General features: G+C 44.2%; 1 protein-coding gene, 1 long non-coding RNA gene and 1 other non-coding gene across 5 annotated transcripts in view; 2 read left to right on the top strand and 1 right to left on the bottom strand.

Moving 5' to 3' along the window:
* Positions 1 to 934: 934 nt before the first annotated feature.
* On the bottom strand, positions 935 to 1,006 carry trnat-cgu (transfer RNA threonine (anticodon CGU)). Its single transcript has one exon. It is a non-coding gene; the product is annotated as a tRNA-Thr (tRNA).
* Positions 1,007 to 1,360: 354 nt separating this feature from the next.
* Positions 1,361 to 5,786, top strand: LOC116359968 (uncharacterized). 2 transcript variants are annotated; one of them, XR_004206844.1, is made up of 3 exons: positions 1,366 to 1,573; positions 2,479 to 4,107; positions 4,478 to 5,786. It is a non-coding gene; the product is annotated as an uncharacterized LOC116359968 (long non-coding RNA). The 2 variants fall into 2 exon arrangements; XR_004206843.1 differs by having other exon boundaries at positions 1,361 to 1,573; positions 2,479 to 5,786.
* A 12,417-nt stretch (positions 5,787 to 18,203) lies between these two features.
* Positions 18,204 to 27,482, top strand: part of LOC116352974 (polycomb protein suz12-A-like) — a 33,775-nt gene continuing 24,496 nt past the window's right edge. The window contains exons 1-4 of one of the 2 annotated variants that reach the window (XM_031813673.1): positions 18,204 to 18,707; positions 18,809 to 18,998; positions 21,203 to 21,249; positions 21,961 to 22,025. In XM_031813673.1, coding sequence (XP_031669533.1) covers positions 18,926 to 18,998; positions 21,203 to 21,249; positions 21,961 to 22,025 — 185 coding nt within the window. In that variant the 5' untranslated portion in view covers positions 18,204 to 18,707; positions 18,809 to 18,925. Of the gene's footprint in view, positions 18,999 to 21,202; positions 21,250 to 21,960; positions 22,026 to 27,482 lie in introns of both variants that reach the window. The other variant, XM_031813672.1, reaches the window with a different exon arrangement.

The following is a 27,482-nucleotide window of genomic DNA, read 5'->3' as shown; positions in this document are numbered from 1 at the left end:
ACCTAGAGACAGTAGCCCAAACCCAGTGGCTCTGGCTGTGCTGTGTGGGCCGCGTAGTGCGAGCCTCCTTTTCAGGCCCTCCCTAAAATGGAATTCTAGGTGGTGATGACTAGGCAGTAGGTATGTCGAGCTCCATGCGTGCGCCACTCCAGAATAACACAGTCCCGGAGACAGTTGAGATCGTGCAGTAACCATTGCCACCAAATGGAAAGGTTTGGCTCTGCACTCGCGTATGTAATAGTGTGGGGAGTAAATTACTATTGTACCTTCCTCTTCCCAAACAATAATCAGAAAAACGAGGATTTTCGTATACCATAAGGATTTATCAAGTTTCTGAGTAAAATATAAAGTTATAACGTTGATTTGCCTAACATATTTAGGCCTATATTATCAGGCTGTATTATTACGGCATTGGATTGAAAACAATATCTATATTTATAAACATGTGTATTTACAAAGATAGACAATAACTCAGTCTTAGTTTAGTTTTAGTTTTTTTTCATCCATGTGTCATTCTATGATGGCTGATCTCTCATCTGATCTGTATATACAATCTCAGTGGGCTACTTAACTGGTCGATACACACTATTGTAGTTGGAGCGCCGACTGGTGGTCATTAGGAGGGGCGTGCCAAATAAACGTCTGAAATAAAAGTTTAAGCTTTTTAGCTGTTAAACTGTTTAAACTTTTATTTCTCCTAGATTTGTTTTAGCTCTAAACTTGTTTTTACCTTGATTGTCTCTAATGTATTGTCTTGATGAACACCACTTATGAATGAGAAGTCTTAAGCATATAACTTTTACATTGTACATGGTTGAGATTTAAACGTTTTATCAACGTATTAACTTAATATTGACTTAGAAATCTGTATCAAATATCACCACGTTGGAACTGTCCCGTTTTAAAAATGTGTCCACCGTGGACTTCGTTTCCGAGGCACGGACGGGGATCGAGCCCGCGATCTTCGGTTTACGAGACCGACGCCTTACCACTTGGCCACCGCGCCCGGTAATAGTGCGAAGGAAAAATATGAGTTTTCAAACCTTTTTCCTGCCAATTGACTGAATCCGTTTGGAGAATGTTATGGATGATACAAATATATTTATTGATAGTAGCACGTTTTTATGACGAGCAATCTCAAACATACATCTCCAAACCAAGACACATCGTCTCATCTTCCAGTTGACCACTTAGCTAAGCTTAGCTAAAACTGACGTTGGTATCTAGCTACTGGAAGTTAGCTACACGGGTCGTTTTCAAAATGTGACTTTAGCCGCTAGAAAGCAAAATATGATGATGATGATGATGATGCCCGATACGTATTGTGTTTATTATCAGCAGTGATCGATTGTAATGACGCTATTTCGAACACGCCCTGTCCACGTGTTCCTGAATGTAACACTGCACCCGGATGTAGTGGGTGATTAAGCTAAGGATCATGTTGCTAGCCCGGTTTGGTATCTCGACCATCAAACGTTATATGTTGACGATTATGTGATTTATAGCTAGCTAGATAACTTGGATGCAGATTGCAAGCGTGGCTCATTTTAACCTGTGCGCTTGGGTCATTTTGGTAAGTCCTAGGAATGTTCCTAGCTCAGCAAAGATGTAGCTGGCTAACTAAAACAAATCTCTTACGCTAACTAGCTAACCATATGAGATCAATACAGTACATCCAGTTCTGTACCGATGTCATTGTCAAAAGTGGTCACCGAAGGTTGCAAATTCATGAAATTTTGTTCGAATACATATGGTCCTAATACTATTATTTGTCTGATATGTGCACCGCACTGTAACAAGTTGCAATGTTGTTAGCTAGCTACAATAACATTACAATGTTGTTAGCTAGCAACAATACCATTACCATGTTGTTAGCTAGCTACAATAACATGACAATGTTGTTAGCTAGCTACAATAACATGACAATGTTGTTAGCTAGCTACAATAACATTACAATGTTGTTAGCTAGCTACAATAACATTACAATGTTGTTAGCTAGCTACAATACCATTACAATGTTGTTAGCTAGCTACAATAACGTTACAATGTTGTTAGCTAGCTACAATAACGTTACAATGTTGTTAGCTAGCAACAATAACGTTACAATGTTGTTAGCTAGCAACAATAACGGTACAATGTTGTTAGCTAGCAACAATAACGTTACAATGTTGTTAGCTAGCTACAATAACATTACAATGTTGTTAGCCTGAGCTTTGAAATTAAGCTAAGTTCCACATGTGTGTTCTGTGGAACATACAGTATTATTCAGGTTTCCTGAATCAGGGCAGTGAAATGTGTTCTATAAGATCATAAGTGTGCGTGTTTCACTTTTTTGACCATGCGAGTTCTCAGTTAGATACAACAGAGGAGCCTACCTATGTTACTTACCGTAACTGAATTTCATATTCCATTCTATATTCATAATATTGCATTTATATATAACCTGGTAAAACTACATTCCCAGCCGTTCCTTTGCAGGTGAGGAAGCCTTGAAATCAGCACTACTGCAGGAGGAACCTGGGAGAGGCTGGATAACCTGGGAGAGGCTGGATAACCTGGGAGAGGCTGGATAACCTGGGAGAGGCTGGATAACCCGGGAGAGGCTGGAGAGACCCTGAACTGACACCCCAGCCCTGTCCCAAGTCGTCGTTGATCTTCCACGCCTCCATGTCCCAGGTGTAGGTTAAACCCTTGAAGCTGGCGAGACCCTGAAGTCCCACCCCTGGGTCCCCTCCCCAGCCTCAGCACCAGCCTCAGCCCCTTTGACGACCTACCATGCCTCTGATCGTGGATGCTGTGTGGGCCGTGTGGAGCATCGGGGCCGGGGTCTATGACTACTTCCACACCAGTGCCATGGAGGAACGCATCGGCAACCTGGAGAGCGTCCTCACCATCCACCAGTGTGTCATAGCAGCTCTGTCCGCAGGCCTCGTCCTCCTCATGACCTACATACTGTGGAGAAAACACTGAAGCCATGGTTGTATTCAGTCAGTGAGATGGCACCGGGGGGGGAAGTTTCCCCCTAGGTACAGATCTTGGATCATTTCCCCCTCCCTCAATCCTATCTGTAACCAGTAGTGGGGAAAATACTAAACTGACCCAAGATCAGCATCTAGGGGCAACTTCACCCTACTCTAGCGGGGATGAGACGGTCCTAGATACTCCAGACCTAAGTACTGCATTACGGATAGCATCGGCTACTCACCAAACTAACAGCCAGTCCCAAATCACGCCCTAACTCTCCCCCATTGTCTTATGTCATATCATGCGATGACTGTCAGTTTAGGGGCGGGGCATCGTGTAGGAGTGGCCCCACCTAGCATAAGATAATGACCTTGGCACTAACCCTTGGGTGTTGGCAGATCTGAAGGGTCTTGATAGGTATAAGCAGTGTAACGCTGGTTCATCACATTACTACTGGAGCTCAACAGACAGTCCTCAACCCCTCCCTAGTCCTTCCCCTCGGCCCTGACCCTCAAATGAACATGGATAGGTATGACAACTGGGTAGGTATAGGATTCTGTTTCATCAAAGAGCTACTATTGGAAGACGAGCTCAAGAGACCATGAGGAGTTGCTTGTGGAAGCTTCCTGGTGGACAGTAGCCCTGGTATACAGTGCAAAGGCTCTAGCAGAGCTGGTTGGAGTAGAGTCATCCCTCCAGGTCTCGTTCGTCACTCTGCTGTTACTTGGGCAAAGGCTCTATCAGAGCTGGTTGGAGTAGAGTCATCCCTCCAGGTCTCGTTCGTTACTCTGCCGTTACTTGGGCAAAGGCTCTATCAGAGCTTGTTGGAGTAGAGTCATCCCTCCAGGTCTCGTTCGTTACTCTGCTGGTACTTGGGCAAAGGCTCTAGCAGAGCTTGTTGGAGTAGAGTCATCCCTCCAGGTCTCGTTCGCCACTCTGCTGTTACTTGGGCAAAGGCTCTATCAGAGCTGGTTGGAGTAGAGTCATCCCTCCAGGTCTCGTTCGTTACTCTGCTGTTACTTGGGCAAAGGCTCTAGCAGAGCTTGTTGGAGTAGAGTCATCCCTCCAGGTCTCGATCGTCACTCTGCTGTTACTTGGGCAAAGGCTCTATCAGAGCTGGTTGGAGTAGAGTCATCCCTCCAGGTCTCGTTCGTCACTCTGCTGTTACTTGGGCAAAGGCTCTATCAGAGCTGGTTGGAGTAGAGTCATCCCTCCAGGTCTCGTTCGTTACTCTGCCGTTACTTGGGCAAAGGCTCTATCAGAGCTTGTTGGAGTAGAGTCATCCCTCCAGGTCTCGTTCGTCACTCTGCTGTTACTTGGGCAAAGGCTCTATCAGAGCTGGTTGGAGTAGAGTCATCCCTCCAGGTCTCGTTCGTTACTCTGCTGTTACTTGGGCAAAGGCTCTATCAGAGCTTGTTGGAGTAGAGTCATCCCTCCAGGTCTCGATCGTCACTCTGCTGTTACTTGGGCAAAGGCTCTATCAGAGCTGGTTGGAGTAGAGTCATCCCTCCAGGTCTCGATCGTCACTCTGCCGTTACTTGGAACAGGATTGAGAGGAAGTTTGAGAGCTGAGGGTAGCTGGAGAGGAGTTCTTCAATCTGAGAGCTCGAGTGCCGTGTTGACTGTAGCCTGGTCCCCAGATCTGTTTGTGCTATTGTGTCCACTCCTTGCCATGCCAAACATGGAATTGACATGATAGCACCAACAGATCTGGGACCAGTCTATCATGGCTGGCTGTGATCATAAAACACTGTATTTTGCTACTGTGTGGATACTGACGTCTAGCCTGGTCCCTGTTCTGTTTGTGCTGTCTTGCCAACAATGACCATAATGACCGTAGGAGTGGGCAAGACCATACGAACAGATCTAGGACCAGGCTAACTCAGGCCCCCTTGTTTAATTTAAAACTACCATCCATTGAATGTGATTGATTCATTTTGGTCCTGTTATATTGCTGAAAGGGATTTGTGAAACATGGCTTCTGTCCATGTCACTGTAGAATAAGCCTACATAATAATGACACTGTTGGGACTAAACATTATAAACCGCTTTTCCGGTTTTCTCTGTATTTGTACGTCATAACATCTCCTTTTAATATCATGCTTTTATCATTGTTGGATCTGTTCCCTGTCTACCTGGTTCACTATTATCATGTCTGTCGGCCATTGTTGGATCTGTTCCCTGTCTACCTGGTTCACTATTATCATGTCTGTCGGCCATTGTTGGATCTGTTCCCTGTCTACCTGGTTCACTATTATCATGTCTGTCGGCCATTGTTGGATCTGTTCCCTGTCTACCTGGTTCACTATTATCATGTCTGTCGGCCATTGTTGGATCTGTTCCCTGTCTACCTGGTTCACTATTATCATGTCTGTCGGCCATTGTTGGATCTGTTCCCTGTCTCCCTGGTTCACTATTATCATGTCTGTCGGCCATTGTTGGATCTGTTCCCTGTCTCCCTGGTTCACTATTATCATGTCTGTCGGCCATTGTTGGATCTGTTCCCTGTCTACCTGGTTCACTATTATCATGTCTGTCGGCCATTGTTGGATCTGTTCCCTGTCTACCTGGTTCACTATTATCATGTCTGTCGGCCATTGTTGGATCTGTTCCCTGTCTACCTGGTTCACTATTATCATGTCTGTCGGCCATTGTTGGATCTGTTCCCTGTCTCCCTGGTTCACTATTATCATGTCTGTCGGCCATTGTTGTCGACTGAAGTGCTACTGTGCGTATTTTGCTGAATCACTACCTGTTTGTTGGTTTCTATGTGAACAAACGGTATTAATGTCAGGTTAATAAATAATGTGATTAACTCTGCACTATTCTTTCCTCCTTAATGTATGTGAGGTATTCGTTTATCATGTACAAACTATGATTTGTAATTCCTTTGAAAGTCGGTTGCCATGCCAGTGGTCACAGCTGGTTGTCATGACGTCACTGAGATACGGTCCTGTAGGTTGTAACTACAACCTTGTTCCTGGAGAACCAGATCCCTATGGGCCCTGGTCAAAAGTAGTGCACTACATAAGGAATAGGGTGCTATTTGTAATGGAGCCATGGACGAGGGAATGTCCACAGATAAATATGGTCCATCCAGGTCAAAGATTCTTCTTCTCTTGATTCGTATCAGGGATTGAGGATGTCAGGAAGAGACTGCTTCTTCCTTCCAGAGCTACTGTCGACTTGCCCAGGATTGCTGCTTCCATGGTGCCTGCCCCCTAAATATGTCATCAGACCAAGTTGCTGAATAAAAACATCTGTCTTTCTCTCTCTCATTATACCAGGCTATTTGCTCAGTCGGGCCAATTCCCGTCCTCATTATGTTTGTGGGTCAGTCCATTCTTATTAGTACCGTACTCTTCACTTCCACATGTCTGATATATATACTCTGTTTATTAGGTACACCCATTAAGAACCGGGTCGGACCACCCGTTGCCTCCAGAACAGCCTGAATTATTCAGGGCATGGATTCTACAAGGTGTGGCATTCAAACGCTGCTCAATTGGAATCAAGGGACCTAACGTGTGCCAGGAAAACATTCCCCACACCATTACACCACCACCGCCACCAGTCTGTACCGTTGATACCAGGCAGGATGTGGTCATGGACTCATTCTGCTTACGCCAAATCCTGATTCTGCCGTCAGTCTGTACCGTTGACACCAGGCAGGATGTGGTCATGGACTCATTCTGCTTACGCCAAATCCTGATTCTGCCGTCAGTCTGTACCGTTGACACCAGGCAGGATGTGGTCATCGACTCATTCTGCTTACGCCCAATCCTGACTCTGCCGTCAACAGGAACTGGGATTCAATTGGACCAGGGAATGGTTTTCCAGTCCTCAATTGTCCAGTGTTGGTGATCGCGTGCTCACTGGAGACACTTCCTTGTTTTTAGCTGATAGGAGTGAATTCGGTGTGGTCGTCGGCTGCGATAGCCAATCCGCGACAAGGACCCGTTCTGAACACCACTGTTGCACTGTGCTGTTATCTGTCTGTTTGTGGCCTGCCTTTTAGCTTGCACCATTCTTGCCATTCTTCTTCGACCCTCTCTCATCAACAAGCTGTTTACTCCCACAGGACCCGCTGCTGACTGGATGCTTGTTGATTTGTCACACCATTCTCTGTAAACCCTAGACACTGTCGTTCGTGGAAAAACCCAGGAACAGAGGGAAGTGGGAATCACAGGAACAGAGAGAAAGAGTGACGTGGGAATCACAGGAACAGAGAGAAAGAGTGACGTGGGAATCACAGGAACAGAGAGAAAGAGTGACGTGGGAATCACAGGAACAGAGAGAAAGAGTGACGTGGGAATCACAGGGACAGAGAGACAGAGTGACGTGGGAATCACCGGAACAGAGAGAAAGAGTGACGTGGGAATCACAGGAACCGAGAGAAAGAGTGACGTGGGAATCACAGGAACAGAGAGAAAGAGTGACGTGGGAATCACAGGAACAGAGAGAAAGAGTGACGTGGGAATCACAGGAACAGAGAGAAAGAGTGACGTGGGAATCACAGGAACCGAGAGAAAGAGTGACGTGGGAATCACAGGAACAGAGAGAAAGAGTGACGTGGGAATCACAGGAACAGAGAGAAAGAGTGACGTGGGAATCACAGGAACAGAGAGAAAGAGTGACGTGGGAATCACAGGAACAGAGAGAAAGAGTGACGTGGGAATCACAGGAACAGAGAGAAAGAGTGACGTGGGAATCACAGGAACAGAGAGAAAGAGTGACGTGGGAATCACAGGAACAGAGAGAAAGAGTGATGTGGGAATCACAGGAACAGAGAAAGAGTGACGTGGGAATCACAGGAACAGAGAGAAAGAGTGACGTGGGAATCACAGGAACAGAGAGAAAGAGTGACGTGGGAATCACAGGAACAGAGAGAAAGAGTGACGTGGGAATCACCGGAACAGAGAGAAAGAATGCAGCTGCATTGCTTGCTGTTTGGGGTTTTAGGCTGGGTTTCTGCACAGCACTTTGAGATATCAGCTGATGTACGAAGGGCTTTATAAATACATTTGATTTGATTTGAATCACAGGAACAGTGATTCAGTGAAGTGGGAATCACAGGAATCGTGACATCCAAAGTGTGGTATTCTGAACTCGGTTCAGGGAGTCATCTCTGGGATGTCGATGGAAGCTGAGGTCAGATACCTAAAAGAGAATAGAAGAGCAGGTGGGGTTAGTTTCCTGTCACCTGACCAGAACAATGAATGGAGAAAGGGAAAAGAGTATTGGTTCTTATTTTTTTATTTTTTACAAAGAACACCTCCCTACCACAGGAGGTTGGTGGCACCTTTAATTGGGGAGGACGGGCCCTGGTCAAAAGTAGCATGGACCACAGGAGGTTGGTGGCAGATTTAATTGGGGAGGACGGGCGAAGGTCAGGGCTGTGATTGTGGTGGAGATCATGATCCAGAGTTGTTGAAGTGCCCTGTAACAGGGTGAAGGAAGTTGAGCTGGCGAAGGTCAGGACGGTCCATCAGATCTCCTATGGGGATGCAACCAAAAGAGTTGAGAAAGCAAGTGACAGTGTTGAAGGTATGATATGCAGATGCAACACAGCCCGCTGGTCAAGCAAGACAACAGTGTGTTAAAAAGGTGTGTTTTATAGCATTTATTACAACTGTTATTAATTGTACGGCACAAAGTATCAAATAAATCTAAGAAGTTGAACATCATTGTGGCTGCAGCTGAAAAATATCTGAGACTTCAATGGAAGATGTGCCACACTCCCAGGCTCCTGAGCCTGAGTTTGGATTGGATTTGGCAGTTTGGTTTTAACAGAAGAAATAATATGTTTTGGGTATTTTTTTGCCCCCTCACACCGACAATGTTTCGATTTTTGTGCTCGTTTTGTTTTCATCCCGCACAGTAGGTGGCGGCAATACACTTTTTGAGTGTAGTCTGCCCCAATACGTATAAAGAAAAAGAAGTAGCTCGTGTGCGTCACTAGTTACCACAGCCACAAGGTAAGAAAGCCCGCCTACTCGACCAATCAGATGAAGGAGTGTGATAACGTGAATGCCGGCTTACGCTTCGTGGGAAACGACCAATCAGGTGAGAGAGTGTGATGACTTGTTTGCCGACCGGCTCGCAGGGGCAGAAAAGAGACCTGTATTTCTTTTATCCAGTGATCCATCAATTATTTGATTATTTATTAGCTATAATAAAACCAACCGTTCTAACTGCAAAGTGGTAATCAGATGTCTTATTCAAACTCAGCAAGTTTATCAGGATGTTTGCTTTTAGCTGCATCATTTTTCAAATGGCATGTAGACCAACAAATTAATATATCTTTCATTTTAGATCTTTATTTTCAAAATCCACAAGTAAAATGTTCACAGTTTCACAGAAATGTTCACATACATTTCAATTTTGGAAATTGTCTGATTTAAGATGAAAACGTCTACCCTGTTACTTTATTTAACATAGCTTTGCTATCCATCTTTTTGGTATTTTGTACCAGTTTCCAAAGGCATGGTCTTCAAGCTATGGAATGTGGTCAAAACATTTTCATTCAAATAATAATTGATTGGATTTACATGGCACTTTTCTCACCACACGAACAACCCCACGTACAACCTCTCTATTTGATTTGATTGGCCCATCCACCCCAGTCTTCTTCAGAGGATAAAGGTAACTTTATACATTATTCATACACTTCAGATACATGGCACTTTTATACAAAGTATTACATGATAGGAATACAGTTTGATATACACATTACACATACCACGGTACTCATCCATAAAGCAGTGGGATGTCGTGGTGCTGCAGCAACCCCCATGGAAATAATGGAAAAATACAAATGTTGAGAGAAAATAAATATCCACAAAAGTAGTGCACAGGGCCTTTACTAGTCCTTTACAGGGCCTTTACTAGTCCTTTACTAGTCCTTTACAGGGCCTTTACTAGTCCTTTACAGGGCCTTTATTAGTCCTTTACAGGGCCTTTATTAGTCCTTTACAGGGCCTTTACTAGTCCTTTACAGGGCCTTTACTAGTCCTTTACAGGGCCTTTACTAGTCATTTACAGGGCCTTTACTAGTCATTTACAGGGCCTTTACAAGTCCTTTACAGGGCCTTTACTAGTCATTTACAGGGCCTTTACTAGTCCTTTACAGGGCCTTTATTAGTCCTTTACAAGTCCTTTACAGGGCCTGTATTAGTCCTTTACAGGGCCTTTATTAGTCCTTTACAGGGCCTTTATTAGTCCTGTACAGGGCCTTTATTAGTCCTTTACAGGGCCTGTATTAGTCCTTTACAGGGCCTTTATTAGTCCTTTACAGGGCCTTTATTAGTCCTTTACAGGGCCTTTACTAGTCCTTTACAGGGCCTTTACTAGTCCTTTACAGGGCCTTTACTAGTCATTTACAGGGCCTTTACTAGTCCTTTACAGGGCCTTTACTAGTCCTTTACAGGGCCTTTACTAGTCCTTTACAGGGCCTTTATTAGTCCTTTACAGGGCCTTTATTAGTCATGTACAGGGCCTTTATTAGTCCTTTACAGGGCCTGTATTAGTCCTTTACAGGGCCTGTATTAGTCCTTTACAGGGCCTTTATTAGTCCTTTACAGGGCCTTTACTAGTCCTTTACAGGGCCTTTACTAGTCCTTTACAAGGCCTTTACTAGTCATTTACAGGGCCTTTACTAGTCATTTACAGGGCCTTTACTAGTCATTTACAGGGCCTTTACTAGTCCTTTACAGGGCCTTTACTAGTCCTTTACAGGGCCTTTACTAGTCCTTTACAGGGCCTTTACAAGTCCTTTACTAGTCCTTTACAGGGCCTTTATTAGTCCTTTACAGGGCCTTTACTAGTCCTTTACTGGGCCTTTATTAGTCCTGTACAGGGCATTTACTAGTCCTTTACAGGGCCTTTACTAGTCATTTACAGGGCCTTTACTAGTCCTTTACAGGGCCTGTAATTGGTCCTTTACAGGGCCTTTATTAGTCCTTTACAGGGCCTTTACAGGGCCTTTACTAGTCATTTACAGGGCCTTTACTAGTCATTTACAGGGCCTTTACTAGTCATTTACAGGGCCTTTACAAGTCCTTTACAGGGCATTTACTAGTCATTTACAGGGCCTTTACTAGTCCTTTACAGGGCCTTTACTAGTCCTTTACAGGGCCTTTACAAGTCCTTTACAGGGCATTTACTAGTCCTTTACAGGGCCTTTATTAGTCCTTTACAGGGCCTTTACTAGTCCTTTACAGGGCCTTTACTAGTCCTTTACAGGGCCTTTACTAGTCCTTTACAGGGCCTTTACTAGTCCTTTACAGGGCCTTTACAAGTCCTTTACAGGGCCTGTATTAGTCCTTTACAGGGCCTTTATTTGTCCTTTACAGGGCCTTTACTAGTCCTTTACAGGGCCTTTACTAGTCCTTTACAGGGCCTTTACTAGTCATTTACAGGGCCTTTACTAGTCCTTTACAGGGCCTTTACTAGTCCTTTACAGGGCCTGTATTAGTCCTTTACAGGCACTTTATTAGTCCTTTACAGGGCCTTTATTAGTCCTTTACAGGGCCTTTATTAGTCCTTTACAGGGCCTTTATTAGTCCTTTACAGGGCCTTTATTAGTCCTTTACAGGGCATTTACTAGTCCTTTACAGGACCTTTACCAGTCCTTTGCTAGTTCTTTACAGGACCTTTACTAGTCCTTTACAGGGCCTTTAGTAGTCCTTTGCTAGTTCTTTACAGGACCTTTACTAGTCCTTTACAGGGCCTTTAGTAGTCCTTTGCTAGTTCTTTACTAGTCCTTTACAGGGCCTTTAGTAGTCCTTTGCTAGTAATTTACAGGGCCTTTATTTGTCCTTTGCTAGTAATTTACAGGGCCTTTATTTGTCCTTTACAGGGCCTTTACTAGTAATTTACAGGGCCTTTACTAGTCCTTTGCTAGTAATTTACAGGGACTTTACTAGTCCTTTACAGGGCCTTTACTTGAGTTTGAGTTTGAGTTTATTTTTATTTTTACAGGGACAGTGCACATTAATCAACATTTCAGTAAAAGTGCCGGTTTTAGCCAACCGGCTAATTTTCAACCGCAGTCCCTGGGCAGGTTATTAAAAACAATTACAATATAGACAATAGCAACATAGAACAAGCAAGACATAGCAACATAGGACAAGCAAGACATAGCATACAGACAGAGCAACATAGGACAAGCAAGACGTAGCATACAGACAGAGCAACATAAAACAAAAAGCAGCAAGACAAAATTCATAAAAGCAACAAAGTGTTTCCACACCTCACAAGCTACAGATAACAGACAACATGGAGAGCGGCAACACACAGCTAGGGACCATGATCACAAATCTGATTGACCTTTACAGTTCTGTATTAGCAGACCTAATAGTGTTTAGTGAGGGCAAAACATTCTCACCCCCCCCCCCTCCCAAAACATCTTCCTGCAGTTACGTACTCATCATTACATACTCTTGCAATAAGTGCCATGGCCTCTTTAGTGACCACAGCGTTAGGACAACCCTTTAAAGTGCCATGGCTTCTTTAGTGACCACAGCGTTAGGACAACCCTTTAAAGTCCCATGGCCTCTTTAGTGACCACAGCGTTAGGACAACCCTTTAAAGTGCCATGGCCTCTTTAGTGACCACAGCGTTAGGACAACCCTTTAAAGTCCCATGGCCTCTTTAGTGACCACAGCGTTAGGACAACCCTTTAAAGTCCCATTGCCTCTTTAGTGACCACAGCATTAGGACAACCCTTTAAAGTCCCATCTTATTGAGGAACATTCCACTGTTAGTACTTCAACATGATTCTAATTAAATGTTATATCAAGTGTGTGGTGTAAAGGACAGTGATCCGTCTATGAACTTACTTCCTTCTTGTCTCTTTCAGCAGCATACTTCTCAAATCAAATGTATTTATAAAGCCCTTCGTACATCAGCTGATATCTCAAAGTGCTGTACAGAAACCCAGCCTAAAACCCCAAACAGCAAGCGATGCAGGTGCTGAAACACGGTGGCTAGGAAAAACTCCCTAGAAGGGTCAAAACCTAGGAAGAAACCTAGAGAGGAACCAGGCTATGAGGAGTGGCCAGTCCTTCTCTTTGGCTTTAGTTTGTCTGTCTTTCCTCTGGTGTCATTCATACAGAGCCTTCAGAAAGTATTTACACCCCTTGACTCGTTCCTAATTGTCTTGTGTTACAGCCTGAATTTAGATGTTTTTTTTGGTCACTGGCCTACACACAATACCCCATAATGTCAAAATGGAATTATGTTTTTCAAAATGTATTAAAAATTCAAATCTGAAATGTCTTGAGTCAATAAGTATTCTACCAAGACTAATTAATGCCTAATTAAAGAATTAAAGTCTAATTAAGTTCAGGAGTAAAAATGTGACCGACCGCCTCGATTCGGTCTTATGTAGCAACATTTGAAATGTTGTCTTTAAACACTAGATAAAGAGCAGAGCAACACTGCAGTTGAGGAACAATGGGAAATTAATTATGTTTTGAAAGTTGATAAACTTGTAACCCCACCTTTGAGAAAATGGCCCTTGAATGTTTTGGTACACCTACTGAAGAGCCCTTCTTTGTCTACACCCATTCAGCATTGTTCACACGCTCTTAAGCCTTAGCCCCACCCGTCTCTTTAAGGATTCACATGTGAGGTCATGTGCTAAACAGAGTTAGAAATGTAGTAAACAACCAAAGATTTCAAGACTAAAAGTTGTGAAAGTAGTAGCCTACAATAAGGAAAAACTCCAAGTAAAAAAATACACTATCTAGTCCTTGACCTATATCGTAGTCTGACTTTGGTGTGGTCCCGTGTGGCTCAGTTAGTGGTGCTTACAACACCAGAGATTGTGGGTTCGATTCCCACAGGAGACCAGTATGAAAAATGTATGAAGTCGCTCTGGATAAGAGTATCTGCTTAAATTACTAAAATGTAATGTTGTTCTTCACATTACTGTCTCTGATAAACACACACTATATGAAATAAAAGTGTATTTATCACATGCACAGGATACAGAAATACATGGTTATTTGCATAGTAACGATAGAACGTGTCCAGACTCAAACATTTTATAATTATTAGATTACGCTTACTCAGAAACTTGTCTAAATTGATGGATCATGTGCACGAAATGCTATATAATCACCACCCAATTCACACTGGAGTTTCTTACCAAGAAGACAGTGAATTTTCCAGAGTGGCCGAGTTGTGACTTAAATCGGCTTGAAAATCTATGGCAAGACTTTTGAAAATAATAAATTAGAAAATAATAAATAGGCAAATATTGTACAATCCAGGTGTGAAAAGTTCTTAGAGACTTACCCAGAAAGACTGTAATTGCTGCTAAAGGTGATTCTAACATGTATTGACTCAGGGATGTGAAAACTTACGTAAATTAGATATTTCTGTATTTCATTTTCTAAAAATTTGCTAAAAATGTCTAAAAACATGTTTTAAAAAAACGTTTTCATTATGGGGTGTGTTGTAAATGGGTGAGAATTTGTTTTCCTTTTCATCCATGTTGAATTCAGGCTGTAACACAACAAAATGTGGACTCAGTCAAGGGGTCTGAATACTTTCTAAAGGGACTGTATGTCTTTGTGCCCACAACTTGAAATGGGAGGCTATAAAAAAATAAATAAAGAGAGTTGCATGCCCTACAGTTGAAGTCAGAAGTTTACATACACCTTAGCTAACTACATTTAAACTCAGTTTTTCACAATTCCTGACATTTAATCCTAGTAAAAAATCCCTGTCTGGGGTCCGTTAGGATCACCACTTTATTTTAAGAATGTGAAATGTCAGAATAATAGTAGAGAGAAGGATTTATTTCAGCTTTTATTTCTTTCATCACATTCCCAGTTGGGTCAGAAGTTTACATACACTGAATTAGTATTTGGTAGCATTGCCTTTAAATTGTTTAACTTGGGTCAAATGTTTTGGGTAGCCTTCCACAAGCCTCCCACAATAAGTTGGGTGAATTTTGACCCATTCCTTCTGACAGAACTGGTGTAACTGAGTCAGGTTTGTAAGCCTCCTTGCTCGCACACACTTTTCTGCCCACAAATGTTCTATAGGATTGAGGTCAGGGCTTTGTGTTGGCCACTCCAATACCTTGGCTTTGTTGTCCTTAAGCCATTTTGCCACAACTCAACTCCCAGTAATGTACTGGGTAGACCACCTCCCAGTAATGTATTGGGTAGACCACCTCAGAGTAATGTATTGGGTAGACCACCTCCCAGTAATGTATTGGGTAGACCACCTCAGGGTAATGTATTGGGTAGACCACCTCCCAGTAATGTATTGGGTAGACCACCTCAGGGTAATGTATTGGGTAGACCACCTCCCAGTAATGTATTGGGTAGACCACCTCAGAGTAATGTATTGGGTAGACCACCTCCCAGTAATGTATTGGGTAGACCACCTCCCAGTAATGTATTGGGTAGACCACCTCCCAGTAATGTACTGGGTAGACCACCTCCCAGTAATGTATTGGGTAGACCACCTCCCAGTAATGTACTGGGTAGACCACCTCCCAGTAATGTATTGGGTAGACCACCTCAGAGTAATGTATTGGGTAGACCACCTCCCAGTAATGTATTGGGTAGACCACCTCCCAGTAATGTACTGGGTAGACCACCTCCCAGTAATGTACTGGGTAGACCACCTCAGAGTAATGTATTGGGTAGACCACCTCCCAGTAATGTATTGGGTAGACCACCTCAGGGTAATGTATTGGGTAGACCACCTCAGGGTAATGTATTGGGTAGACCACCTCAGGGTAATTATAAGGTATGATATATTACTATTAAAATGAAAGGCTTGTAGGCATAGCCGCAGGAAGTAGGGGTGCTGAGGCTGCTGCAGCACCACCTGAAAAATCCCAATAAAATAAAAAAAAGTATTCATATCAAATAAATTGTGCTCTAGGAATTTATTACTCCTGTGTGAGCCGGAGACAAATACTCCTCAAAAGATCTCTACTGGACAACTTATAATGTAGACAGGAGTTTTTCCATGTAGCATCACCTGAACAGCAGCTCCGCAGGTGGAGTCGGGGTCTCAGGGACCATAATTCAGGGAATGGGGTCGAATCCCAGCCAAGGCATATTATTTAGAAAATCGTTTTATGTGACAACACACTTTCAGCACATTGTTGTTCAAACTATTATTTGTATTTAGTCAAGTATAAGCTTCAACCTTAAGCATCCTAAATAATGCCATAGAATCACTGTTTTTAATAGCAAAAAAAGGGGATTCACCACGAAAAAGGGAAACATGATGGAAGGTACAAACTGTACGGTAACTGGTAGTAGGCCACTAAGACCCCGCGACTAGCCAAATCAAATCAAATCAAATTTATTTATATAGCCCTTCGTACATCAGCTGATATCTCAAAGTGCTGTACAGAAACCCAGCCTAAAACCCCAAACAGCAAGCAATGCAGGTGGAGAAGCACGGTGGCTAGGAAAAACTCCCTAGAAAGGCCAATACCTAGGAAGAAACCTAGAGAGGAACCAGGCTATGTGGGGTGGCCAGTCCTCTTCTGGCTGTGCCGGGTGGAGATTATAACAGAACATGGTCAAGATGTTCAATGTTCATAAATGACCAGCATGGTCGAATAATAATAAGGCAGAACAGTTGAAACTAGAGCAGCAGCACAGTCAGGTGGAAGTTGAAACTGGAGCAGCAGCATGGCCAGGTAGACTGGGGACAGCAAGGAGTCATCATGTCAGGTAGTCCTGGGGCATGGTCCTAGGGCTCAGGTCAGTTGAAACTGGAACAGCAGCATGGCCAGGTGGACTGGGGACAGCAAGGAGTCATCATGTCAGGTAGTCCTGGGGCATGGTCCTAGGGCTCAGGTCCTCCGAGAGAGAGAAAGAAGGAGAGAATTAGAGAACGCACACTTAGATTCACACAGGACACCGAATAGGACAGGAGAAGTACTCCAGATATAACAAACTGACCCCAGCCCCCCGACACATAAACTACTGCAGCATAAATACTGGAGGCTGAGACAGGAGGGGTCAGGAGACACTGTGGCCCCATCCGAGGACACCCCCGGACAGGGCCAAACAGGAAGGATATGACCCCACCCACTTTGCCAAAGCACAGCCCCCACACCACTAGAGGGATATCTTCAACCACCAACTTACCATCCTGAGACAAGGCTGAGTATAGCCCACAAAGATCTCCGCCACGGCACAACCCAAGGGGGGGGGGGGGCGCCAACCCAGACAGGATGACCACAACAGTGAATCAACCCACTCAGGTGACGCACCCCCTCCAGGGACGGCATGAGAGAGCCCCAGCAAGCCAGTGACTCAGCCCCTGTAATAGGGTTAGAGGCAGAGAATCCCAGTGGAAAGAGGGGAACCGGCCAGGCAGAGACAGCAAGGGCGGTTCGTTGCTCCAGAGCCTTTCCGTTCACCTTCCCACTCCTGGCAAGCCACTGTGCCGCCGAGATTTGATGAATATTGTGGGGAAAAAACATCTATATGAACATCAAATGCTGCTTTTCATTGCTGACCAGCAGATGTCATTAATATGCATATTGTTAAAAGATTTGCATAATTCATGTTTTTTTCAGCTTGATTTGGTGAAAGCCCCAAAGGCTTCAGAAAAGTCTTGGTTTCCCATCAATATTTATGCTAGCTAGCTAGCTCATTTTAGATGAGAGTAGCAAAAGGTAGCTACCATCTAAAATAGAGAAGACAACTTTCCATTTTTTTCCCCAAAAATTTGTGGCCTTTCTCAGTGTTATACATTTGAGTGATGTTGCCAACTGGGAAGTTGAGAAAAGAAACGATCTCTGACTTGGAACAAAATTTGCTTTGAAAGGTTGTCCAAGTCGGAATTCCAAGTCGGGAACTCTGGCATCTTTTCTTGAGCTCCGACTTTCCAACCAGAAGATCACTGACCTCACTTTTCCCAGTTCCCAGGTGTCTTGAAAGCACCTTTGGCCCTCATACGTGAACTCCAGATACGCCATTTCGAAAATTAGGCGTTTCCCGCGAAACGGAAAATGCGTCATCACACTCCCTTATCTGATTGGTCGGATAGGCGGGCCTTCTGACTTTGTGGCTGTGGTAACTAGTAATGACTGCGTGTGAATGGCAAACGTTTCTCTACCGAACGTCATCTGCCAACCCGTGATGATTCGCACCAATCACAACTCTCACTTCTCCAAACAACGCCTCTGATTCGGCTAGGATCTGTGAGGGCGGTTGCTTTCAAGTCACTATTTGAATTATTGAGTTCAGGGAGTTTATGCCTGATATGTGGGAGAGAAAAAAAAACGGTCAATTTGACTGTTTCGTAGAAGCTCTCAGGAAAATTGTACTAAATGGTTCATTTGCGTAGAGTTTTGTAGCTTTACCAAACCAACATAGCGGCTAGCCCAGCTAGCATTATTTCATGGCATCTTTCCAACTCACCTTATTTGTTGTGATATCTACAGCGATTCAGCAGGTCCAGCTAACAAGCTAGCTCAGGGTTAGCATAACTAGCTAACTGACGTTCAGTAGGAAACATAGCTACCACAGAGATAGCTAGGTGAACGTGCCGGGTGCTTGCTAACTTCTCTAATTTCGTGCGTTCTTGCGATTTAATCGAAATAGTTTCTCTGACGAACTTTTTTCTAGCCAACAAACAATGCATTTCTACAACAAGTCTTAATGTTTATTCCATGAATTTGACAAGATAGCTAGCTAACTTTGCTGGCTAACACCGCCTGGCTAGCTTCAGCTTGCTCGTTTTTGGTAACGTTACTCTTTGTTTTGACAAAGGACTTGACATTTTTTTCTTCCATATTTGGAATATACCTGGGACATTTAGTATTTCCGGGGCCATGTCTCCCCAGAAGCACGGTTCTTCTGACGGCGGCAACAACGTATCGGGTCCCGCTGTGGGATACGTTGGCACCGGTGGCGGCAGAGCGAACGGCCGTGTCTACCACCACCAGACAACTGCAGTTGTGATGCCCGCAGCCAAGAAGCCGAAAATGGAACTGGTTCAAGCCGATCATGAGTTGTTCTTGCAGGCATTTGAAAGTGAGTTGCTGTCATTGTCGTCATATAATGTTTTTGCATGATTAGTTATCTTGTTATTGCTAGATTGGCATTTACAATCAATCTCTATTTAATCTAGTTTAAATAGTAGTGTCCCTTGTGAGGCATCTTTCGAAAAACAAAATTATAACCACATTTCACCAGAATGACGTCAAGTTCAAAGCATCTGACAACATGATTTGACAGTCATCAGTATACAAAGAAATCTGACCCTATTTTAGATTTATAGCTAACTACTGTAGTTAATTTATTTGACCACGTGTTTGCTTACTTCCTCCTCTGAAGAGATTACATGTGCCAGAACTACTTTGAGAAATGAGCATGTGCTGCCTTTGAAATATTGTTTTTATTGAACCTTTAACTAATTAAGAACAAATTCTTATTTACATTGACGGCCTACCAAAAGGTAAAAGGCCCCCTGCGTGGACGGGGCCTGGGATTACAATAAAAATATAGGACCAAACACACATCACGACGAGAGACAACACAACAGTCCATAAAGAGAGACCTAAGACAACATAGCATGGCAGCAACACATGACAACACAGCATGGTAGCAACTGTGTACTAACTAACTTGCTTCTACACCTGCATTGCTTGCTGTTTGGGGTTTTAGGCTGGGTTTCTGTACAGCACTTTGTGACATCAGTTGATGTAAGAAGGGCTTTATAAATACATTTGATTTATTAATGCAACACACATAAATATGTATAGGGTCACTTCCATGTTAAAGGGACCCATGATCACCAACAATGGGAAGTCTATATTTGTGAAAAATGTAAAGGTCTGTGTGTGTGTATATGAATATATATATATATATTTTTTTTTTAACCATTTCCCATCCTAAAAATGAGGAATAAGCAAAGGCTTTGATTTCTGGTCAAACAGATGGAAAAGGGGTCTTAGAAAACATCTACCAGAAATTATTGAAATGTTTTAGAAATACATTAAAACACAACCATGTTGGAAGTAAAGACTCCAAAAATCAACCCTTATATTTTGTTTCGGGGAAGTGTTTCTGCCTTCTGTAAGTTTAAGAAAACATTCCTTTGTGCCTTAAAATTCCGTTATCAAAAACCCACATTAGCTAGAGTGTTTTTACTGACGTACATTTTGTTTATGAATTATTAAGTGATTACAACTCGAAATCCCGTCATCAAATCGGTGACAGAATTTCAGAAAAATCGGTAACAGAATTTCTGCAATTGAATTGGCTACAATGGGAAATCATAGTAGTCACAAACCACAGTTGGATTCACATGTTTGGACAGTAGAGTACAGTAAAGAAAGGTATAGTTACATACAGTATACCGTAGAGCACACTAGTTGAGTACACTATACTGTACTGAACTATACTATATGGAACTATACTGAACTATACTATACGGAACTATACTCTACTGTACTGAAATATCCTCTACTGAACTAAACTGTACTGAACTGTACAATACTGCACTATACTCTACTCTACTGAACTATCCTCTACTGAACTGAACTATCTTCTACCGAACTATACTGTACTGAACTCTATTGTACTGAACTATACTCTATTGTACTGCATTATACTCTACTGTACTGAACTCTACTGTGCTGAACTAGACTCTACTGTACTGCACTATACACTACTGTACTGAACTCTACTGTGCTGAACTATACTCTACTGTACTGCACTATACACTACTGTACTGAACTCTACTGTGCTGAACTATACTCTACTGTACTGCACTATACACTACTGTACTGAACTCTACTGTGCTGAACTATACTCTACTGTACTGCACTATACACTACTGTACTGAACTCTACTGTGCTGAACTATACTCTACTGTACTGCACTATACACTACTGTACTGAACTCTACTGTGCTGAACTATACTCTACTGTACTGCACTATACACTACTGTACTGAACTCTAATGAACTGAACAATACTCTACTGTACTGATCTCTGCTCTACTATACTTTACTGCTCTGTACTCTACTGTACAAGTATACAAATAAGATTGTTGTTTATGTAAAGTAATTTACTGTAAGCTAATAAATGTTGACCCAGTGTCAGTTTCAGAGCCAACAATAATTACCCTTCTAGGATAAATAGTCTGTTGTTATCAATATAATGTATAATGTTATTGTCAATGTAATTTACTGTGAACTTAGTGAATGTTCAACCAGTCTATTGTGTTTCCAGAACCGACCCAGATCTACAGGTTTCTCAGAACAAGGAACTTGATAGCGGTACGTTGGAAACCTTCTCAGCACCTGTCATTCTTTATTGTCTGTGGCCTCTAATGGTGTGTCTGTTATGAAGATGGTAACCATTTAATGTGCCTCTAGAATAGCATTCTGTTGAGCAGATAAAGACTTACCTTGAACCAGCTGTAACATGGCTGGTTAATGATGTCTGTTTTGAAGATGGTAACCATTTAATGTGCCTCTAGAATAGCATTCTGTTGAGCAGATAAAGACTTACCTTGAACCAGCTGTAACATGGCTGGTTAATGATGTCTGTTTTGAAGATGGTAACCATTTAATGTGCCTCTAGAATAGCATTCTGTTGAGCAGATAAAGACTTACCTTGAACCAGCTGTAACATGGCTGGTTAATGATGTCTGTTTTGAAGATGGTAACCATTTAATGTGCCTCTAGAATAGCATTCTGTTGAGCAGATAAAGACTTACCTTGAACCAGCTATAACGTGGCTGGTTAATGATGTCTGTTTTGAAGATGGTAAAGTTTTGATGCGCTGCACAGTTCCACTAGATAGAATGGCCTTCTTTTGGTCATTGGACAATCTGTTTGGTCATTGGACAATCTGTTTGGTCATTGGACAATCTGTTTGGTCATTGGACAATCTGTTTGGTCATTGGACAATCTGTCAAAGTGCAGAAGATGCAAGTGCAGATTTCTAATTGTTTTTTTCCTGTTTTTTTGTTGTTATATTTTCAGCCCATATTTCTGCACAGAACCCTCACCTACATGTCCCACAGAAACTCCAGAACAAACGCCAAACGGTAAAAACCTGCGTTAGCCATTTAGGTTATTCTTCAATAACACAAACTCCACAGCAAATCAAGGGGAGGAACAAATAGGTTTATTTGAGAAGGACAAATCAAGATGTTATGCTGGGAGGCAGATGTTCAGATGTTCAGTCTCCCCTCTCAGCTTTTCTCCCCCGAACAAAGGAACAGGATGCTGTTTTATAGCCTACGGTTGACCAATCAAAACTCCTTGCAGTATGACTGGGCCAATGGCCAAATAACCAGTATCCTGCTCCGGACTGTACAGAACGAAGCTCTGAGTTCAGGAGTGACATTCCACACATTCTAAACGGCTGTTGAACTGAAAACCAACTCCTATTTACATTGACAATTCCCTATTGACCGTTTTTAGTATTTTATTTAGTTTTTAGTACTCTCGTCCTCTCATCCTCTCGTCCTCTCGTCCTCTCGTCCTCTCATCCTCTCATCCTCTCGTCCTCTCATCCTCTCGTCCTCTCAAACTCTCATCCTCTCATCCTCTCGTCCTCTCAAACTCTCGTCCTCTCATCCTCTCGTCCTCTCGTCCTCTCATCCTCTCGTCCTCTCATCCTCTCATCCTCTCGTCCTCTCGTCCTCTCGTCCTCTCATCCTCTCGTCCTCTCAAACTCTCGTCCTCTCATCCTCTCGTCCTCTCATCCTCTCGTCCTCTCAAACTCTCAAACTCTCGTCCTCTCGTCCTCTCGTCCTCTCATCCTCTCGTCCTCTCAAACTCTCAAACTCTCATCCTCTCGTCCTCTCGTCCTCTCGTCCTCTCATCCTCTCATCCTCTCAAACTCTGCGTTGTGTATTTATCTTCTACGTATTCTTACACCTGCATGAAGGTGTTGATTCTATCTGTTAAATGTTTTCACATGTACATTGATATGTTAGGCATTCTCAGCATACTAATGAAGCTAGTTTGATGAGTTTCCAGTCTTTTAAATAGCCTACATGAGCAGCAGACATAATGACCGTGAACCCAACGACCTCAGAACCTGAAGAGTTGGTAGGGTTAAACCCTGTTGGATTACTGCAGGGGAGAGTGTGTGTGTGGTTCAGTATGCTGTTATCTTAACAGAGGGCCAACCGCCACGGGGCTGCATAGTGTAGGAGGGGGCTGCCCCTGCTGTTTCACTGAGTGATGTAATGTATACATACATCTGTATGTCTATGGACTTGTTCAACGTTGCAGGTGACTACAGATTGACTGATCTACAAATCACCTTGCATCATATAACTACTCATTTATTATTTGTAGATCAATTTACCCATGATGCATCATCGCAGATTTGATGCTCTTGAAAACCAGTGATCCCTGTGGGAATTGAAAATCAACCTTGTTGCTAGCGCTGCACTCTTCCTAACTGAACCACACAGGACCATTGTCTGCTGAAATGAGACGGTGTACGTGTAGGCTGGTTTGCTATTGGCTATATCTTTCTCTATGTAAATGAGAAAGGGTGTGTGTAGTTATATTAGCTGTTTTGCATATCGTTTGATTATAGTGATATTTGGGGCCCTGAGTTCTTCTTGATTTATAGTGATATCTAGAATCATATGTTTTCCCCCTACTGTCACCAGCAATACTAATACAACCTGAAGTGATATAACTGAAGTGATGTCATCCTACCTAGCCCTGCCAAATTCCCTCAAATTACTTCTTAATGCTGGAACACCCTCCTTAATTGAAAATGTTTCTTACAGAATAAATATGAAATGCAAATGTATAACCATGGTAACTATCAAAACGGAACAGTTAGGAGATTATGGGGAAATCATTAGACTAAAGGTGAGGACACAACAGTTCACCTGACAGGTAGGTAGCCTCGTGGTTAGAGCTTTGAGCCATCGAATCCCAGAGCTGACAAGGTCTATATCTGTCGTTCTGCCCCTGAGCAAGGCAGTTAACCCACTGTTCCCCGGGCGCTGACAACGTGGCTGTCTATTAAAGCAGCCCTCCGCCCCCTGTCTATTAAAGCAGCCCTCCGCCCTCCGCCCCCTGTCTATTAAAGCAGCCCTCCGCCCCCTGTCTATTAAAGCAGCCCTCAGCCCTCCGCCCCCTGTCAGAGCAGCTCACAGATTACTGCACCTGTACATAGCCCACCTAAAATTTAGCCCAAACAACTACCTCTTTCCCAACTGTATTTAATTTTTATTTATTTATTTATTTTGCTCCTTTGCACCCCATTATTTTTTTATTTCTACTTTGCACATTCTTCCATTGCAAAACTACCATTCCAGTATTTTACTTGCTATATTGTATTTACTTTGCCATCATGGCCTTTTTTTGCCTTTACCTCCCTTCTCACCTCATTTGCTCACATTGTATATAGACTTGTTTATACTGCATTATTGACTGTATGTTTGTTTTTACTCCATGTGTAACTCTGTGTCGTTTTATCTGTCGAACTGCTTTGCTTTATCTTGGCCAGGTCGCAATTGTAAATGAGAACTTGTTCTCAACTTGCCTACCTGGTTAAATAAAGGTAAAATAAAATAAAATAAAAAAAAATTAAAGCAGCCCTCCGCCCCCTGTCTATTAAAGCAGCCCTCCGCCCTCCGCCCCCTGTCTATTAAAGCAGCCCTCCGCCCCCTGTCTATTAAAGCAGCCCTCCGCCCCCTGTCTATTAAAGCAGCCCTCCGCCCCCTGTCTATTAAAGCAGCCCTCAGCCCCCTGTCTATTAAAGCAGCCCTCCGCCCCCTGTCTATTAAAGCAGCCCTCCGCCCCCTGTCTATTAAAGCAGCCCTCCGCCCCCTGTCTATTAAAGCAGCCCTCCGCCCTCCGCCCCCTGTCTATTAAAGCAGCCCTCCGCCCCCTGTCTATTAAAGCAACCCTCCGCCCCCTGTCTATTAAAGCAGCCCTCCGCCCTCCGCCCCCTGTCTATTAAAGCAGCCCTCCGCCCCCTGTCTATTAAAGCAGCCCTCCGCCCCCTGTCTATTAAAGCAGCCCTCCGCCCCCTGTCTATTAAAGCAGCCCTCCGCCCCCTGTCTATTAAAGCAGCCCTCCGCCCCCTGTCTATTAAAGCAGCCCTCCGCCCCCTGTCTATTAAAGCAGCCCTCCGCCCCCTGTCTATTAAAGCAGCCCTCAGCCCTCCGCCCCCTGTCGATTAAAGCAGCCCTCCGCCCCCTGTCGATTAAAGCAGCCCTCCGCCCCCTGTCTATTAAAGCAGCCCTCCGCCCCCTGTCTATTAAAGCAGCCCTCAGCCCTCCGCCCCCTGTCTATTAAAGCAGCCCTCAGCCCTCCGCCCCCTGTCTATTAAAGCAGCCCTCCGCCCCCTGTCTATTAAAGCAGCCCTCCGCCCCCTGTCTATTAAAGCAACCCTCCGCCCCCTGTCTATTAAAGCAGCCCTCCGCCCCCTGTCTATTAAAGCAACCCTCCGCCCCCTGTCTATTAAAGCAGCCCTCCGCCCCCTGTCTATTAAAGCAACCCTCCGCCCCCTGTCTATTAAAGCAGCCCTCCGCCCCCTGTCTATTAAAGCAGCCCTCCGCCCTCCGCCCCCTGTCTATTAAAGCAGCCCTCCGCCCCCTGTCTATTAAAGCAGCCCTCAGCCCCCTGTCTATTAAAGCAGCCCTCCGCCCCTGTCTATTAAAGCAGCCCTCCGCCCCCTGTCTATTAAAGCAGCCCTCCGCCCCCTGTCTATTAAAGCAGCCCTCCGCCCCCTGTCTATTAAAGCAGCCCTCAGCCCTCCGCCCCCTGTCTATTAAAGCAGCCCTCCGCCCCCTGTCTATTAAAGCAGCCCTCAGCCCTCCGCCCCCTGTCTATTAAAGCAGCCCTCCGCCCCCTGTCTATTAAAGCAGCCCTCCGCCCCCTGTCTATTAAAGCAGCCCTCAGCCCTCCGCCCCCTGTCTATTAAAGCAGCCCTCCGCCCCCTGTCTATTAAAGCAGCCCTCCGCCCCCTGTCTATTAAAGCAGCCCTCCGCCCCCTGTCTATTAAAGCAGCCCTCCGCCCCCTGTCTATTAAAGCAGCCCTCAGCCCTCCGCCCCCTGTCTATTAAAGCAGCCCTCAGCCCCCTGTCTATTAAAGCAGCCCTCCGCCCCCTGTCTATTAAAGCAGCCCTCCGCCCCCTGCCTATTAAAGCAACCCTCCGCCCCCTGTCTATTAAAGCAGCCCTCCGCCCTCCCCCTGATTCAGAGGGGTTGGGTTAAATGCAGAAGACATATTTCAGTTGAAGGCATTCAGTTGGACAACTGACTAGGTGACTTTTCCTTTTCCCACAAGGCTGAATCCAAGCATGTTATGTACATTTGACCATTTACTGTACGTTTCACTGCATATGTTGATACTGAAATCTGAAAATACTCTGAATACATTCGGGAACATGATACTATTCCTATGTGTTGGAGGTGCAACAGAAGACAAACATTTTTCAACATGGGGCTAACTAACTGGTGTCCCCAAGTGTCCACACACACTCACCTCTCCAAAGTGTTCACAGTTCCTAAGTCATTTCAATGCACTTTTATGTCTGAAAGAAGTCTTCAACTACAAGGTGCTTTTTTAAAATCTCTCCTCTCGGTGCCGTTGAGGAACTAGAGCAAAGCACACTTGTTGTTTTGTTAGGAACACAACCCAGCATCTCCTCCATCATACTATTACTGTTTACACAATTCCAAAACGCTCTATTGTAAATTGCCATCTGGGGCAGATGGGCATCATTTGAAAGGTTGTTCTATGGTCAACATGACCTAGCTAAGTTATAAAGTACGATATTAATACGATGATAAGCTTTCACAAGGCAATTCCGGGAAGCTGGTGGTAATTCTGGTGCCTGTAGGAAGGAGTCGTGAGTGCATTCTGGTGCCTGTGGGAAGGAGTCGGGAGTGCATACTGGTGCCTGTAGGAAGGAGTCGTGAGTGCATTCTGGTGCCTGTAGGAAGGAGTCGCGAGTGCATTCTGGTGCCTGTGGGAAGGAGTCGCGAGGGCATTCTGGTGCCTGTAGGAAGGAGTCGGGAGGGCATTCTGGTGCCTGTGGGAAGGAGTCGCGAGGGCATTCTGGTGCCTGTGGGAAGGAGTCGCGAGGGCATTCTGGTGCCTGTGGGAAGGAGTCGCGAGGGCATTCTGGTGCCTGTGGGAAGGAGTCGCGAGTGCATTCTGGTGCCTGTGGGAAGGAGTCGCGAGTGCATTCTGGTGCCTGTGGGAGGGAGTCGCGAGTGCATTCTGGTGCGTGTGCCGAGGTGACAAACCCGGCTCATTCTGAACGGAACAACCCAGTGTATGACGCCATGTCATCTTGGAATGTGTTGACACTGTGTATATGACATGAGTTTTATCATATGGAAATGATTGGTTGGCTTGTATCACATCAAAGCAGTATTTATTATAGTCCTCAACGTCTCCTCTTTATAAATACATTTGAGTCCCTCTTCATTCACTGCATTTCCTTCACTCGGTCAACAAAACATTTACAAAAGTTGCCCAATTAGGGGCAGGGATGGGGACAACTTCTGGT

Source organism: Oncorhynchus kisutch, unplaced genomic scaffold, assembly GCF_002021735.2.
Source record: "Oncorhynchus kisutch isolate 150728-3 unplaced genomic scaffold, Okis_V2 Okis06b-Okis10b_hom, whole genome shotgun sequence".
NCBI classification, from domain to species: Eukaryota; Metazoa; Chordata; class Actinopteri; order Salmoniformes; family Salmonidae; genus Oncorhynchus; species Oncorhynchus kisutch.
This window is presented reverse-complemented; position numbering and strand designations above follow the sequence as displayed.